Here is an 18,635-nt window from a genome sequence, read left to right as displayed (position 1 = left end):
TCATCAGACTGGAACTCAATTAACCTGTCTTCAAATTCGCTGATTCTGTCTTCCTCCTGCTCACATCTGTTCAGCCCTATTGTGGGTTTGTGTCCCCCCAATTATATATTAAATCTCTAATGCCCAGTACCTGTGACAGTGTCCTTATTTGGAAATAAGGTCTCAAGTTAAGATATGGTCATATGGGATTACTGTGGGCCCTAACCCAATGGCTGTTGTCCTTATAAGAGCAGGGAAGTTTGGATACACAGACACAGAGGAGAGAAGGCCCCGTGATAATGAAAGCAGAGATTGGAGTGATACAGCTGCAAGATAAGGAAAACCAGTGAGTTCCAGAAAATACCAAAAGCTAGAAAGAAGCAAGGAAGAATAATTTTCTAGATCTTTCATAGGGAGCATAGCCGGGCCTACAGCTTGACTCCAGACTTCCAGCCTCCAGAAGTGTGAAACAGTAAATTTCTGTTGTTTTAAGACGTGTGGTTTATAGTAATTTGTTACAGCAGCCCTGGGAAACTAATCTAAGCCCCTCCGGTGAAATTTTCAGTTATTACTGTCCTTTTCAACTACAGATATTCCATTTGGTTCTCTTTTATAATTTTATGTTCTTTATTGCCATTCTCTACTTCGAGGAATATAATTTTCATACTATTGTTTAGTTTTTAAAATAGGATTTCTTTTAATTCTTTGAACATACTCAAAAAAATATTTCAGGGTTCATAGCAGCACTATTTACAATAGCCAAGACATGGAAGCAACCTATATCTTCATCAACAGATGACTGGATAAAGAAGATATGGTGTATATATATATATATATATATAAAATGGAATATTACTCAGCCATAAACAAGAATGAAATAATGCCATTTGCAGCAACATGGATGGACCTAGAGATTATCATATTAAGTGAAGTCAGACAGAGAAAGACAAATATCATATGATATCACTTATATGTGGAATCTAAAAAAATGATAGAAGTGAACTTATTTACAAAAATAGACTCACAGACATAGAAAACAAACTTATGGTTACCAAAGGGGATAGCAGAAGGAGGGAGTAGAGATAAATCAGGAGTTTGGGATTAACATATACACACTACTATGTATAAAGTAGATAAACAGCAAGGACCTACTGTATAGCACAGGGAATTATATTCAATATCTTATAATAACCTATAATGGAAAAGATTCTGAAAAAGAACACATATATATATATAAACCAAACCATGTTGCTGTACACCTGAAACTAACACAACATTGTAAATTAACTACACTTCAGTTTTAAAAACTGGTTTAAAAAAATAGCTGATATAAAGTATTTGTCCATTGTCAGGAGTTTCATGAAGATACTGTCTACTAGGGTTTTTTAACCCTTGTGTGTCAGCCTGTTTTGGTGGGGGGATGAGAACACCCCCAGGCTATGTGATTCTCTCACCGAATTCAGTATATTGTCATACTAGTTGCTATCATTTATTACAATGACAGCACACGAAGCAAAATAAGCTCAGGGGAAAAGTTCATGCAGGAGGTCCAGAGGAAACCAGGCACAGGCTTTTAGGAATCCTGCTCCAGTGGAGTCACACAGGCACACTGAGCTCCTCCAACAAAACTTGTGACAGCACATGTGAAATGTTGTCTTCCAGGGAACCTCATTAGAGACTGTGTGCCCAGAGGTTGTTACTGGGGGCTGGTCATTTAGTCATCCTCTGCCTAGCACATACCTAAACTCAAGAATTTCAGCAGGAAAGAGATGTTCAGCATAAAGCACAGTGTTTGCGAAAACAGCTTGGGCACAGTGAGCCACACTCTTACTGGAGAATGGTGGGGACTGTCCTGATTCCAAGTTCCCAGACTCTAGCCAAGGGCCAGTCTAGCAAGTGGGCCTTTCTAAGGAAAGCAGTCTCAACCCTACTATGTCAACTCTTTTCTGGACCACGTAGGACCACACTTTTTTTTTTGGTGGGCGGGGGGCATAAACTGGACATTTAAAATAATATCACATGGAAACTCTGAGAATCAGATTCTCACCCCTCCCCAGGATTTGTTGTTATGCTATTTTTTTGTACTTGTTGTGTTTTTGGTTTGGGTTTTTTTTTGTTGTTGTTTTGCTATTGACTTTTCTGAGCAAATTCACTAAGTGTATTCTGTGTCGTGTGTGACCACTGTCGTCCCTGTTTGGTTACTTGGTGGTCATTTGTTGATTGGATAGAGACTTCATTAACAGCCTGGAACCAAGAAGTCACCCAGTCTTTACTGAGGGGCTCTGTGAGCATGGGGATTTTTGTCTTAGCACTCAGCCAGGCAGCGGAAATCCCCACCTAAGCCTTCACTTCCTGCTTGTGCAGAACGTCAAGGTCAGCCAGAGGTGAGAGCTTAGGACCTTCGCAGGCCTTTCCTGAGCATGTGCACAGCCCTGAGTATGTGAGCCAATTCCTCATAATAAATCTCCTTCTATCTCCTTCTATCTCTGTTTGTTTCTCTAGAGAACTCTGACTAGCCCAGGCTCCACATGACCTCTACAGCCAAATGCATACTTCTTAGGATGTGTCATTTTTACGACATGGCTGCACCCTTCCTTCATCTCATCCAGACTCATCTAGAGTCACTTCTCCTGACCCTGTCCCCACTGCCATCTGCCACACTTAGGCCCAGTGCAAATTCTATTATTTACTTGGATGAACAACCAAAAAATTTTTCTGTTGTTGACATATGCTGTTACCAACACCTAGAGCATTTTCCCCCTCATTTCTCCTTCTAGCTCATTTCCATAAATCCTAAGATATCACCCTCTGGGGTCAGGTTTCTGTGTCCTAAATGCTTCCCCCAAGCCTAAACCCTCACTGGGGATTTAACTCAATATGTGCTCCCACGGCACCCTTCTAATTCTCACACTGTTGTGTTCAGGGACTGGTAGAAAAAGGTGAAGGTGGGGCTTTGGAGGCACAATTGAGGAGACTGACATCCAAAAACATAAACTGTGTGAGAGCATTACTGTTCTAGTGTTAGGGACCCCAGGAAGTGGCCAATATATGCTGTAATGGTGGATAATCCACAGGACTGAAAAATTAGATGATTGCATTGAATTGAAAGATTGTTAGGAAGAAGTTGGGTAAGTAAATGTCCCTTTAGCTATTCTTGGCATTGTTTACAGTTCCTTTATGGAAAAAATCGGAGGTTAAATAAACATATTTAACCTAGCTCCTCTTCATTAATAAATACATGTAATATACATCATCAAGTAGATCTCAGTACGTTTAGAACTGTGCTGCATATAAATATTTTTGAATGAGTGATTCTAAACATCCTTAACTGGATTTATTGAGTTTTGTTGGCAGTCCCAACTTTAAAAAGCCCCTTCAAGTACCCAATATTGTCTACTCCATATCTCCTCAGGGATCCATTGCACCCCGATGCTCTGGGCAGCGAGTAGGTAGCCTGAAGCCCAAAGGTCTTTCTCTCACTTCCCTGTGGACCTTGAGCACAATGCAAGCACTCAGCTGCTGTCCCATGCTGAGCAGTAATAATTAGCCTCATCTCCAGGCTGGAGACCAGAGAGAGAGAGAGGCCAGTCTGCCTTGACCCAGAGCCCACGAATCTCTGTGATTCCTGAGAGTTGGTTAACATACTTGCGGGTCAGGAGTTTGAGTACACAGCCTGAGTGTTGCTGCAGCCAAGCTGCTTCCTGGTTGCCCATATTGTTGCTATTTCCAGTACAGGTGATGGTGGCTATCGGTCCTGGGCCCTTGGATGCTGAGGGTGGCTAAGTCAGCCCTGCCTGGGCCGTAGACCCTAGAGGGAGAGAGGGAACAGTGAGCCAAGTGAATGAGGGTACAGGGCAGAACTGAGGGGTCCCCCACAAATATTCCACCCAGAACAGGTCAGCCCTCACCTGCTGCAGAGAGGGAGGAGAATGGTGAGGAGAGGGGTGCAGGTCATGGGGCAGGTGCTCAAGAGCTGTGCTGCCTGAGACTCCAGTGGGTGCTCCCCTAAGTCTCTTATTCTGAGGCACCCATGGGAGGGAGGAGTTCCTACATTCACATGTGTCCCTGTTCCCCGACACGCTCAGCCCTGGGCAATGTCTCTGTGGCAGGTTAATGGCCCCTCCAAAGATGTTTATATTCTAATCATTGGATTCTATCCAAATGTTGCCTTATATAGGGAAAGGGAATTAACGTTGCAGATGGAGCTAGGCTGCCTATCAGCTAACATTAAAATAGGGAGAATATCTTGGATTATCCGAGCGGTCCCAACATCATCACAAGGGCCATTAAAAGTGGAAGTGGGAGGCAGAAGAATCAGTGTCAGTGGGATATGAGAATGACTTCATTGGCCATTGCAGGCTTTGAAGATGGAAGCGGGGCCGGGAGGCAAGGAATGCAGACAACTTCTGGCAGCTAGAACGAAGGAAACAGACTCCTAGAGCCTCCAGAAAGGCATGCAGCCCTGCTGACATTTATTTTAGCCCGGTAATGCCCAGACCAGACCTCTAACTCAGAGTCAGGACATTCATCATTCTTAGATTATATATTGTATTGCTGCTTAGGCCAGATTCATTCCTAACCTACTCAGTAACGTGAAACTTAGGTACTATGGTACACTGGAGAAAGTTTATCTGTAAGCCTTTGGAACAATAAAGCTTTCTCCTAGAAATATTTGATACCCAGTTTCCTTCATCTAATTTATAAAGGACTAGTAGGCTAATAAAGTCAGATGGTGTCCTGGTCACTATACTTCTGTTCATCTTACAAAAGCAACAATTTTTTCTAATCAGTAGATTAAGAAGCCTGAGACCATATTTTTAAGAACAAGACTGAATTCAGTGATTTTAACATGAATACCTTTAGTGAATCACATTTTAAATGTATAATTCTAGACATTATAGTTTTATGAATAATATTTGTATTGCATTTATAGGAAATGTTCAGAAAGTGCTCATTACTTTGAATTTGTTCCAAGTGATTTTTGTAGCTCTCTAGAAATGTACTACCACAAATGTATTATCATAAATCAAATTCTAGCTTTAGAAAAGAATGTGTTATCTTTAATCATGGAGACCATATCCTATATTTATCATTATTAGCAATACAGCTAGGTAGGACATTACCTGGATTACAGTATATTTAAAAGACTTGTTTTAATTTTATTTCTTATAAGATGGGTTCAAATTGCAAACCTAAATTGATTAACCTATAATCAAAGCAATTATATTGTTTTTAAACATATCCTTTCTGATGTATTTGAAGCCCCCTAACTACCCCACCTCAAAAAGAAAAAATACCACTCTAAGAGTATAAGAGAATGAAAGTTTCACATATTGTTTTTTTAGTTAATTAAGTTATTTATTTATTTATTTTTGGCTACGTTGGGTCTTTGTTGCTGTGTGTGGGCTTTCTCTAGTTGCGGTGAGCGGGGGTTACTCTTTGTCGTGGTGCGTGGGCTTCTCATTGCAGTGGCTTCTCGTTGTGGAGCACAGGCTCTAGGCGTGTGGGCTTCAGTAGTTGCGGTGCGTGGGCTCAGTAGTTACGGCTCGTGGGCTCCAGAGCGCAGGCTCAGTAGTTGTCACGGCCGGGCTTAGCTGCTCTGCAGCATGTGGGGTCTTCCCAGACCAGGGCTTGAACCTGTGTCCCCTGCATTGGCAGGCAGATTCTTAACCACTGAGCCACAGGGAAGTCCCACATATTGTTTCTTAAGTCTATTTACAGATAGTTTTAAGTGGAAAGAGAAAAAAAAAATGTGTCTGCTTTCAGGAAAAACATGATAGCTTCATTTAAACAACTTATTCAAGACTTTCTTCTGATGATGGTACAGCTAACACAATAATGTCACACTTAGAACATGCACAAGAGAATGAATTAAACAGAAATGCTAACAAAGCCCTTAATTTACCTTCTTTGTGGAAAAAGTGACAAAATGTTACATTCCTGAGCCACCAACTTTTAAATCGCAAAGCTCTCCTTACTACAGCTCCACCAGAAAAAATTCAGATTGCCATGCAGGTACAAAGAACAAACTATTTCATATATAGGTTGTTTCTTTCATACAAAATATTAAACACAAATAAATTCCCATTTAATTTTGCCACTTTTATGTCTTCACTGTCCTGAGAAAAAGGATGTTACAAAAATAAAGTAGGTATGATTTTCCAAGTAGAATTTACTTGTTCATAGATATATATATTCTCCATGTGACTAATGCCCAACCTTTTTTTAAAATTAATTAATTTATTTATTTTTGGCTGCGTTGGGTCTTCATTGGTGTGTGCAGGCTTTTCTCTAGTTTTGGTGAGCGGGGGCTACTCTTCATTGTGGTGCATGGGCTTCTCATTGCAGTGGCTTCTCTTGTTGCGGGGAATGGGCCCTAGAGTACATGGGCTTCAGTAGTTGTGGCATGTGGGCTCAGTAGTTGTGGCTCGTGGGCTCTAGAGCACAGGCTCAGTAGTTGTGGTCCCTGGTGGCGCAGTGGTTGAGAGTCCCACCACGGCATGTGGGATCTTCCTGGACCAGGGCTCAAACCCGTGTCCTCTGCATTGGCAGGCGGATTCTTAACCACTGCACCACCAGGGAAGTCCCCCAACCTTTACAATTAGAGCAGCATTGCTTGGAGTACAGAATATTCAGGCATGTTTAATCATAAAGTCCTTGTAACACATTTGAGAGGTAAATTCTAAAACAAAACTGTCACTGTCAGTTCTCCAGCCTGGAGAAGAGAAGCCTCATGTTAAGTTAGTGGTGGTATTGAAAATAGCATAACACACTTGGAGTCTCGTCCATGTCCAGTCAAGAATGGTTTTAAGCTCTGATCGTGCATCTAGGAAAAAATTTCAGATGTACAGATGCAGAATGAGAAAATAAATTTACAAATTGTGGTTTTCAACATCTTATCATGCTTTCTTCTCTATGTTAAAGGTAAAAGAGATGTTTTGACAGAGATCCATGTGGTTCTTGGTGAAGACTCTGGCCCACCAGGTAAGCCAGCTTATGGGTATAATGGCAAGGAGCAGGGACTCAGATGATACCCTTTAGGAGAAAGATCAACCAAAACAATTTTCTTACGTTTATGTCTACTTTCCCTAAGTTTAAATTTTTATAGATATCCAAGGTTCAAAAAGCAGATTCAATTTTGAACAGTTTCACAGATCTGAAGGAAAATCGGTATCAAAAAATACTTACCATAGCCACTATGGAGAACAGTATGGAGGCTCCTTAAAACTAAAAACAGAGCTACCATATGACCCAGCAATCCCACTCCTGGGTGTATATCCAGAAAAGATGAAAGCTCTAATTCAAAAATATGCAGGTACCCCAATGTTCGTAGCAGCACTATTTACAATAGCCAAGACACAAAAGCAACCTAAATGTCCATCAGCAGATGAATGGACGGAGATGTGGTGTGTGTATACAATAGAACAGTATTCATTCATAAGGAGTGAAATAATGCCATTTGCAGTAACATGGATGGACCTAGATCTTATCATACTAAGTGAAGGAAATCACAGACAAATATTATTTGATATCACTTACATGTAGAACCTAAAAAATAGCATACAAATGAACTTATTTTTATTTACAAAGTAGAAACAGACTCACAGACACAGAAAACAAACCTATGGTTACCAAAGAAGAAACTGCAGGGGGGAGGGATAAATTAGGAGTATAGGATTAACAGATGCACATTACCAAATTAAAGAAAAAACGTACTCACTGAAAAAGTGTAATACATGTGGCATAATTTGTAAGTTAGACTCTGTACTGCATCTGGGCTCAAGTAAAGCGTGTCATGGATGACATCATAATGAGTGGGAGTGCCAGTGCCAGTGCCTTCTTCCACAGACTGACTCACAATAAAAAAGGCATACCTAGAATTATAGAACCTAATTGGTATCAAGCTTATTTTAGAAGAAAAACAGTGTAGCAAACCTAGTCTCTGAAGTAACAATTTACAGAAATCTATGATACAGAGTTTCCTTTATATTTAGAAGCCTGGCTAACTGTTGAGCATGATTTGCTAAAACAAATCTACAAAGGACAGTGAAATCATTGACAATTAATAACGCTCATGGGATTTAAACTCAAAAGCATATGCGCTGATGCCTAGAGGCAGCAAACATCAAATTAGCACGTTAGACATGGTCATAGGTAATGTGATTCAGAGGTTCAAGGGAAAGTTGGGAATATCCATCCCTGCAAATCACCAGAATATATTCAAACTCCCTAAATTATATAAGTGGTAAGCTTAACCAATTTATTGTAAATATTGAATGTTTATATCATTTTATGTTATACTTTATGTTAATTGTACTTTTCATTTGCTTTGTTTTCTTCAATCCTTTCATGCCTTCTACTAGAAAAATCAGTGTTTCTGCCTTTCTTCAAACTTAATTCATTTCTCCCTATCTGTTGGTATGAATATCCTGTTTTATTTCTTGCTGTGGTTTTGCATAACTTTCTCATTTGCATAATTCACTTTACAAGTCTAAAGTTAACCAGAAGTTCTAGCCTTCTTCCTAACAACGGAATCATCTTAGAACGATCAATAAATATTTGTCTGTTTTTAAAATTCTCTGAGAGGGCTTCCCTGGTGGCGCAGTGGTTGAGAGTCCGCCTGCCGATGCAGGGGACACGGGTTCGTGCCCCAATCCGGGAAGATCCCACATGCCGCGGAGCGGCTGGGCCCGTGAGCCATGGCCGCTGAGCCTGCGCGTCTGGAGCCTGTGCTCCGCAGCAGGAGAGGCCACAGCAGTGAGAGGCCCGCGTACCGCAAAAAATATATATAATAATAATAAAAAAATAAAATTCTCTGAGAAACACAATGATTGAAGACAGAAAAAATTATCATCTAATATACCTATCATTTTTAACCTTCTTTAGGTCAATTCTTCCTTTCTCGTCCAAATCATGCAAACCTTAAAAAATTCTGTTACTATTTGAATAAAAAAGAATCTTTAAAATAAAGATGGCTTACCATTCCGTCCTAGTCACCTCTAAATCAATAACAATTCCTGGAGATGGATTGTCAAGTCTTCCTTCATCCTTTTCAATAAAAAATCTAATGATTATTTGTTTCTTCACCACGATGAAAGTTAGTCTGACACTTAAAAGATTATGATCAGTGTCACTCTGTTTGCTCTGCGTTATCTCAGAAGCATTCAGAGTATCGAAAACAGCCCACACGTAGGAGCCATTAAAAGGAGTCTGCAGATGGTAGCTCTCCACACACCCCAATTTTACTGTCTTAGATCCAAGAGCCTGATTCAGGAAGTAAAGGAGGAGGTTTCTATTCATAGCCATTCAGATCCTAGGGGAAGGGTCCCTTCCTCCCAAGGTCAGGATTACTTGTACTGTCTATGCTGGGCACCAGGCTTCACTGACAAACAGGTGAGGCCAGAGAAGGGAACTGAGAGGAATCCCCAGTCCTGGGACGTACAGAACTCCAGGATAAAGGAGCTGGATAAGTACAAACCATCGGCAGGCTATGTTCATGGACTTTTAGGAATATCTGAGGTTAGCTAGTCCTCCTCCATCAAGGTTTGAAAGGAGATTAGAAAAAGAGAAAGAATCATGGGGTTCCATATGGGGAAACAACCTGCTACTGCAAGCCTTCAGTTCTGCTTTCTCCTCTGACGTGGGCATGGAACGCAAAGGGGGAAGGGTCTGTTTTTTCTCCCCCCCGCCATCCACTGAAGCCCTCTGTATCCAGCTTTCCAATTCACACATCACAGTTGTTGTAGATATTTCCCCCTGCCCCCAGAAACTAAAATGTAAAGCTTACAAAATCTGCACTTCAAGAGTAATATACCCACTTTTGTCCTCTGTAAGCATTTTCTAAGTAGGACTCCATCTGTCTTAGTTTTTGGTCAGTCAGTGCTTGAAGCTGTCCATCTCCCACTCCATCTCGATACACAATGGTGAATGTGGCAGAGATGAATTTTGTTCATACCAGAGCTTCAAGGCAGCTGAAAGGAAGTCAGAAACACATATAAATAAACCATAACTTGGAACAAAGTGGCCACTATTTTTGACAACTTCTGTGTTCATTTGTCAACATGGTAGCTTTCAGGACACTGCTTAAGTCCTCAGTCTAGTCCATACTTAACAAGAGTATGAAAATTTTGAGCCAGATAATTCTTTGTGGTAGTCAGGGGCAGGGAGTGTTGCTGTCCCATGCATGGTAAGACATTTAACAGCATCCCTAAACTTCTGTCCACTAGATGCCAATAGCACCTCTATCCCTATTGTGACAACCAAAAGTATCTTCACTCATTGCCAGATGTCCCAGGTGGGGGAGCAGTATCTCCACCAGTATAGACTCAAGCCCTCCAGCCTCCACCAGGCACTGACTGTGCAAGCAGGTCGTCAGCCCATTGACAAGCTCCTGCCCCGATTGCTGGATGATGCATTGAGAGAACCACCTGTATGGAGAAAAATAAGCCATTAGTTTGGAAAACAAGATTAATTCAGAATCAAAATGATGAAATTAATCTATGACCAAAAAAAAATTCACTATCAGTAGTTGAGGATCCAATTAAAGATCCTTTTTTTTTTTTTTTTTTTTTTTTTTTGGCGGTACGCGGGCCTCTCACTGTTGTGGCCTCTCCCGTTGCGGAGCCCAGGCTCCGGATGCGCAGGCTCAGCGGCCATGGCTCACGGGCCCAGCTGCTATGCGGCATGTGGGATCTTCCCGGATCGGGGCACAAACCCGTGTCCCTTGCATCGGTAGGCGGACTCTCAACCACTGCGCCACCAGGGAAGCCCTAAAGATCCATTCTTCATCCCGCTGCAGAGATCCAGGTATTGGTCTCTTCACATATCTTAGGCATTTTGTAACATTTTGAATGTACAGAAAGAGTAAGATAGAATGGAAACATTTGTTAACATTAACTACAAATTATACATGCTTTGAATACATATGACTCATATTGTTTCAGCTCCTGGGGAATTCCACAAAGTGCAAACCCAGTGTTTTTCCGGAGACTCCTACTTTAGTTTAATGTCTTAAACAATGGTTCATCCATATGAATCTGCTTTGGAGGGAGCAGTTTGCTTCAAAACAGTAATAGCTATTGTGACCACTGCTCAAGGTATCAGGTAAAATCACCTGTTTGTCTCGAGTTTCTATCCCCTTATTGCGTTTTTGTTTGCTTCAGAGTATTAGGATGACCTGATAGGGTATGATGTATGTTTGCCTCTTCATCTGAATCTGTACTCCAATGGATGGGATCAGGTATTTTGGCTTTACATTTTCACTGCTGCATTCTCAGTATTTACACATAGCAAGTGCTCAAAAATATCTATTGCATGAATGCAAGCTTAACTTTTTACCTATTATCACAACATTTTCTACTAAAAAAGGCAGAGTAAATCCATGTTACTGTATTTAGAGTATGACTGGAAAAAAAAAGATCCTTAAAGGATACTGTGGAATTATACCTGGTGGGCCACAAACAGCATTGAACACAGTGGTGGTTTGTGACTGTCCCACATACCATAATGCACAAGAGAAGAATATGCAAACCCATCTGCACTATGGGTTTTATTTTCTACTCTAAGCACAGAAAATAAAAGGTCCCTGGAGAAAAGGAGAATCATAGGATATAGAAGCACATCTCCTTATTCAGGTACATTATATACAAATGTATGAAGACAAGATCTTATTATACATACAGGCCACTGAGTATGTTCCCATATGTGTCTTCACCCACGTATATCCTAAGTGCTTCCTCATGTGTCCCTATGCAGAGGCTTACTGATCAAATTCTGCGGTTGGCAGAATTCTACCTGTCCTCATCCTTGGAACTTGTGAAAATACTGAGATCTGGCCCCTGTGGTGATGTTATATGGCACAGTTGACTTTAGGATAAGGAGTCTCCAGATGGATGATATCCGACATCCTGAGCTCCTTTAAAATCAGCAAGTTTTCTTTAGCTGATGACAGAAGAGGAAGATGGAGGGATTCAAAAGAGAACAATAGCACAGTGTGAATTGGCGGGTTGGAAGTTGGAGGGGAGGCAGGGAGCACATCAGAAGGAACATGGATGAAACTCTCAAAGCTGAGACTAGCTGTAGGTGACAGCCAGCAAGGAAGTGGGGTCCTTTGTCCCACAATCACAAGAAAATTGGCTCTGCCACAACGACGTATGCTGGGAAGAGGATCCCAAGCCTCCAGGTGAGAATGTGGCTTATGTGACACTTTTCACTCAGCCTTGGGACTTCCCTGGTGCTCCAGTGTTTAAGAATCTGCACTGCCTCCGCAGGGGCCATGGGTTCGATCCCTGGTCGGGGAACTAAGATCCCGCATGCTGCGCAGTGCAGCCAAAAAAATAAACAAAATCTCGGCCTTGTAAGGCCCTGAGAGCCACGCAGTGCCCAACATCTGACCCACAGGACTGTCCATGGTCATGTGAGTGTCGTCTTAAGCTGCCATATTTTGTCATGGTTGTTAGGCAGCAATAGAGAATGATCAGAGGCTTCCATACAAAATGTTCTGGGAGCTAACTTTGCCAGAAGATCAGGAGAGCACATCTCTAAGAACAACTTGTCCATGGAGCTTGCCAATAATGTGTGTTAAGTCCACCTCTCCTATCTGGCCTCCAGATAGCTCCCCACTAAACACTGTCTGCCAAAGCTTACCCACCGCGTCAAGTCTGGATCGATGCTTGCCACAAATCCTGCGACTGACTTCCGTCGATGTACAATACCGTGGAAACAATCGATACCGATGAACATTGCATTCTGCAACTTAAATTTTAAACAAGGTAGCAGATTGAGTTAGAACACGAAGCAAATTTCCAATTAAATAGGACCTTAACAAATTGTACCAAAGACAGATGAAAGCAAGAGAAGGCAACAAAATCCCCACGTACTTCTATATCCACCTTCCAGAGGGCACCTCCTAGCTTGCAGTTCATCTGCAGGGCAATCTTTGCAGCGATGGTCTCTCTAAGGTCCGTTTCAACACACACTGGCTTGGAAGCGGGTAATTGACACACAGGTGTCTTTTTATGCCATCATAAATTTCTTTATTTTCAGTGGGCAGCAAGAAAAGGACCTTGAAAGAAAGCAAACATGACATTCCCCAAAATGCAAGAACACGGTGACGTGAGAAATGGATGCGTGTTGAGGAAGCTATATAGGTGGAGCACTGACAAAGTAGAGACTATTTATTAAATAGATATCTGAATCCATGAGGGTGAAGGGTCTAGAATCACACTGCATTCAACAAGTGTGAGTGTATGGAAGAGACAGGCTGCGAGACAGGCATTTGGAAATATGCATCGATCCTTTAAACTTGCAAAACACTTTCATCCTAGTCATTCCATTCCCAGGAGTCATTCCATTTCGAGAAGTTTATCATGAAGTCAACATGGATGGGTTAAAAACATAGACTGAACTATACCGTCCTCAGGACAGTCACCGTCGATGGGATGATCGCTGTGTGGGGTGCTTCCCAAGCATTCTACTTGATTCAGTTAATTCTCTCACCAATCAACTGAGATAAATACTGTTATGTGCCCCCACCAGCAAACAAGCTTGGGGGCTGTTGTGGAAACTGCCTGATTTACAAGCAGCAGAGCAAGTTTCCAAACCCTCGCCAGGACTTCCAGTAGGACACTGAGAAGTTAGGAAGAGAGGCTACTGCTTGGCTTGTTTCTGACTAATGGGAAAAATCACCAGTATATATATATATATATATATATATATATTTTTTTTTTTTTTTTTTTTTCAGTATGCGGGCCTCTTGCTGCTGTGGCCTCTCCCGTTGCGGAGCACAGGCTCCGGACGCGCAGGCTCAGCGGCCATGGCTCACGGGCCCAGCCGCTTCACGGCATGTGGGATCCTCCCAGACCGAGGCACGAACCCGTGTCCCCTACATCGGCAGGCGGACTCTCAACCACTGTGCCACCAGGGAAGCCCAGTATATTCTTTTTAACATAATGATGCTTATAGAAGTTTTTGGCAGACGTTCTTTATCAGATTAGGGTAATTCTTTTCTCATTGTAGATTGAGTTTTTTTTTTCACATGAAAAAGTATGAGATTTTATTAAATGCATTACCTGCGTGGACTAAGAGAAATATTCACCACACTATAATTCACCACACTAACCAGTTTTTAGAAAAATATAAACAACCTATTTCAAAGTTAGTGGCCCACTCTAGCCCATGGTGTTCTCCTAATATTTCTTTAACCACCAACTGTGAACTTTGGAAATCACACTTCCCATTTCTTATAGCTTTTGTAAAAAATAAACAAGCCTCAATTAAATAGAGTCAGGAGACCAGAGGGGGAGCTCTCATACCCTGCAACCATAGCAGAGCCCAACAGGAAGAAGAAAGACTTCTTTTCTTCCCTGGCAAGACCTTGGCCAATGAAAAGCCATGGATTCTTTGTTTACTAAAGCCCTTCCAACTTGCTTTTCTCTTCTATGAAGGGGTTCTCCTTTCCTCATCAAGTGGGACTTGCACGTGGCTCGCCAGGGTTGCAGACCCCAAATTGCAATTCTACACTGATCCCAAATCAACCCATCTTTGCTGAAGAAAAAACCTGCAGTCTATTGTTTTAGGTCCAAAAAACAAATCAGTTCTGTTGTCCCTATTTCCATTATTTGAAAGGTAGGATTCCGCTTACTTTCTAATGCCTCATCTATGAATTCAGCAGTTTTTCCCAGATCTCATTACAAGGCTACGACAAAGTTGTCATCTCTTATGAGACTCGATTCCTAGCAGGGCATCCTGAGACTACCCTAGTCATTCAAATATTTCAGCACATCCATTTCACTCAAGTAAATCTGCTGGAACAATTTTCTTATGTTTACATGTACGACTCTATATATCAACACATGCCAAGAAGGTAGTTTGCCTTAATGTGACACACTCCCTCAAATTATTACTAATCCCACTACTCTGTGATGCTAACTTGCATGAATTATCTATTACAACCTATGTGTATGAACTGCTATGTGCCAGTCATGGTGTAAGGTATAAGAGATATTGCAAAGAGCAGAATCATAGCTCTCCTAGTCCTATGAAACTCATAGTCTATTGGGGAGGGGAGAGATTAATAAAAATCACCCAAATATATAATTACAAACTGGGATAAGTGTTATGAAATACAAGTACATAACAGAACAGGGTGACCTCACAGAGGCCTGATGTTGCAGGTCAGTGTATGCCCGAGAGGGAGGGGTACTGTTGGGATATCCAGAGTGGCTCTTTTTCAAAACATTTTATGAAGTATAGTTGATTTACAATATTGTATTAATTTGTGCTATATAGCAAAGTGACTCAGTTATACATATGTATATTCTTTTTCATATTCTTTTCCATTATGGTTTATCACAGGATATTGAATATAGTTCCCTGTGCTATGCGGTAGGACCTTGTTGTTGTTCCATCCTATATATAATAGTTTGCATCTGCTAATCCCAAACTCCCAATCTTTCCCTCCCCCACTACCTCCCACTTGGAAACCACAAGTCTATTCTCTGTATCTGTGAGTCTGTTTGTTTCATAGATACGTTCATTTGTGTCATATTTTAGATTGCATGTATAAGTAATACCATATGTCCATCGACAGATGAATGGATAAAGAAGATGTGGTGTATACACACACACACACACACACACACACACAATTGAATATTACTTAGCCATAAAAAAGAATGAAATAATGCCATTAGCAGCAACATGGATGGACCCAGAACGGCTCTTCTTAGTCAAAGATCTTTGAGATAAAATTTGTAGGATGAACAAGCAAACATCAGCCTAGGTGGAGGAATCAGCACACATAAATTGAGAAGGAGAGAGGTCCTTAACTCTCTCACAGCCTCACCTCCCTTACTTCCCCAGCTTGCATTCCATAGCCTGTCACAATTACATCCTCACAAATGCCATTCATTCCTTCACTATGCCTTGATCATGCTACATTGGCAAGTCTCAAACCCTGGTAAAACCCAGCTGTCTGTTCTGCCCATGCAACCAACAGCCTAACCCTGCTGAGTGGTTCTAGAGTCAGTCTGCCACAATCTAAAAGGGGTGTTCTGTTCAGATGCCCTAGTTATGCTTCCTACCCATTCAAAAAACCAACATTTCACACTTTCTCATCTCTTCTCAAATCTCCTATACATCTCCCTCATCGCTGCCCATCAACTAACTCAGCCGGTGATCTTGCTTCATACTTCACTGAGAAGTGAATGTCTGAGGATTCAGACAGGAGTACACTTATATTCTGCCCGGTGTTTGCCTTCTCTCTACACATATGTATGTTCTTCTTGCCTTCCGATTACTATGGAGGATGTGTCCTGCTCCAGAAAAGGGTCTGTAATCTCTACTACAGCTATGGATTCTAACCTCTTCTTTCCTTCAGGGATTTTGTTCCTATCATTACCCCTCATTTATCTTGCCTTCTGTATTAACAATTTCTCCTTCTCTATTGGACAATTTATACCAGGATAAACACATACTGCAGTATTCTAGAACTTAAAAAAATCCTTCATCTACATAACATTTCTCTTCCCTTCTACAGCAAGTGTTGCTAAATTTTTCCTTCAGTACCTTCCACCTGGACTTCAATTGCCACCATTACACAATTTGCTCTCGGCAGTGAACTCCATGCTATCAAACTCAATATACTCTTCACTGTGTGTTTTCCCCCAGCTCTACTGAGGTATAATTGGTATACAAAAATCTGCCCATGATGTGTACAGTTTGGTGAATTGGGGCATATGTATACACTCTCATTTAACCTCATCTTAACATTCTACAGAGACGCATATCCTTCTTTCCTGAAATATTTCATTCTCTTGGTCATCTATATATTCTGCCCAGGTGACTGCATATCAAAATCCAAGGACTAGGTAAGAGCTAATCATTCCCAAAATGAAAACTCCAGGCTTTACACCCTGGGACTCCAGACTCATCCGCATGCCCAAGGAGCATACTTTATTTACACCCTTTGGCAGAGAGATGATACTGAACTCACCACATCTGTACACGAAAGAAAAGAGTGTCCACTTAGGTAGGTTCAGGCTATAGGACTGAATTTAACAAAGAAATATGAGTGAAAGTAGTGCATCAGCCTATCGCTTTCAGTCTAAGGGACCTAAGAGCCAGGATGCTGCTTCTACCTCTTTTCTTCTAACATGACAACCTTGGAGTCCTCTTGTTGAGATGGTAGAGCCACAAAATGGTAACAGATGAGATCACTGAGTCTCCCTGACTCTCATTAGACTTTATTCAAGCCAGAAATAAACCTTTTAAAATTAACTTATTGATATTTCAGTTTGCAATTCCATCTGTGCCTATCTCATCCCAGAACAATCCCCTCACTTATTACAACCAAGCCTTCACTATGTCCTCTCCATTTTCACCTACTTCTCCCACCGTGCTCCAGGCCACCATCATCATTTAAGTCAACTGATTTAATAACCTCCTCACTGGTTTCCCTGCCTCCATTTTTACCCCCATACAGCCCATTCTCTGTATATTAGACAGAAATCTTACAAATATCTACACAATATGATTTGACAATAAAATCCAATTTACTTCTCTAGAGAACACTCCAGCCTAGTTTGGGCTCTGGGTACACAATGCCCACCCCGAAATTAGTGCCTTTGTACTACCTCTTCTCCCTCATCCGCACCTAGCTTGCTCCTTGCTTCCACTTACATATCAGCTTCGCAGAGAAGCTTTCCATGACCTTGCAGACTAATAGCCACCAGATATTCTCCATAATACCACCCAATTTTAATTATCTCCATATCCCTTATAACTATTAGAATAGTTTTCTTCTTGTTTGTCATCTCTCTGTCTGCCATGAGAAGGCAAGTGCCTTAACAGCTGAGAACTAAATTGTCTTACTAATGTATACCCAAGATATACAATAGGCACTAGATGCTCTTGGGATTGAATGAACAAGTGATGTGTGAAACACAAATGAGGATAATGTCATAATAACCGTCCCTTGAAAGGATGTCAGAGGGCTATGTACCTGCAGTTGTTCCAAGTAGCTATGTTTTTTTTTTTTTTTATGCGTTACGCGGGCCTCTCACTGCTGTGGCCTCTCCCGTTGCGGAGGACAGGCTCCGGACGCGCAGGCTCAGCGGCCATGGCTCACGGGCCCAGCCGCTCCGCGGCATGTGGGATCTTCCCAGACCGGGGCACGAACCCGCGTCCCCTGCATCGGCAGGCGGACTCTCAACCACTGCGCCACCAGGGAAGCCCAGTAGCTATGTTTTGAGTCCCAATATAATACAAGCTTTTTTAAAAACATCCATTTATAAGTTCTTTCCATTTGCCACAAATATCTGCCATTCCGTTAATTACCTTTCTCTCATCTGCTAAAGCTAGAAAACCAACCTCACCGACTGGCCTGAGTTTACATTCCTTTAATTACCTTTCTCTCATCTGCTAAAGCTGGAAAACCAGCCTCACCAACTGGCCTGAGTTTATTTGTGAGCACTCAAATTAAAAATATAGGAGGGAGGGCTTCCCTGGTGGCGCAGTGGTTGAGACTCAGCCTGCTGATGCAGGGGACGCGGGTTCGTGCCGCGGTCTGGGAAGATCCCACATGCCGCGGAGCGGCTGGGCCTGTGAGCCATGGCCACTGAGCCTGCGCGTCCGGAGCCTGTGCTCCGCAACAGGAG

At 41.9% G+C, this 18,635-nt stretch overlaps 1 protein-coding gene across 1 annotated transcript; it reads right to left on the bottom strand.

Annotated features, from left to right (window-relative positions):
- Positions 1 to 6,897: 6,897 nt before the first annotated feature.
- LOC136133119 (piwi-like protein 3) lies at positions 6,898 to 13,066 on the bottom strand. Its single transcript, XM_065890313.1, is given in 9 exon segments — positions 6,898 to 7,014; positions 7,700 to 7,853; positions 8,960 to 9,088; positions 9,798 to 9,903; positions 9,906 to 9,950; positions 10,336 to 10,406; positions 12,629 to 12,732; positions 12,858 to 12,931; positions 12,934 to 13,066. Coding segments are annotated over 9 exon segments (933 nt in total).
- Positions 13,067 to 18,635: the final 5,569 nt, after the last annotated feature.

This window comes from Phocoena phocoena, chromosome 13, assembly GCF_963924675.1.
Source record: "Phocoena phocoena chromosome 13, mPhoPho1.1, whole genome shotgun sequence".
Lineage (NCBI taxonomy): Eukaryota > Metazoa > Chordata > Mammalia > Artiodactyla > Phocoenidae > Phocoena > Phocoena phocoena.
Note: the sequence above shows the minus strand (reverse complement) of the source record. Positions and strands in the feature narration are given on the sequence as shown.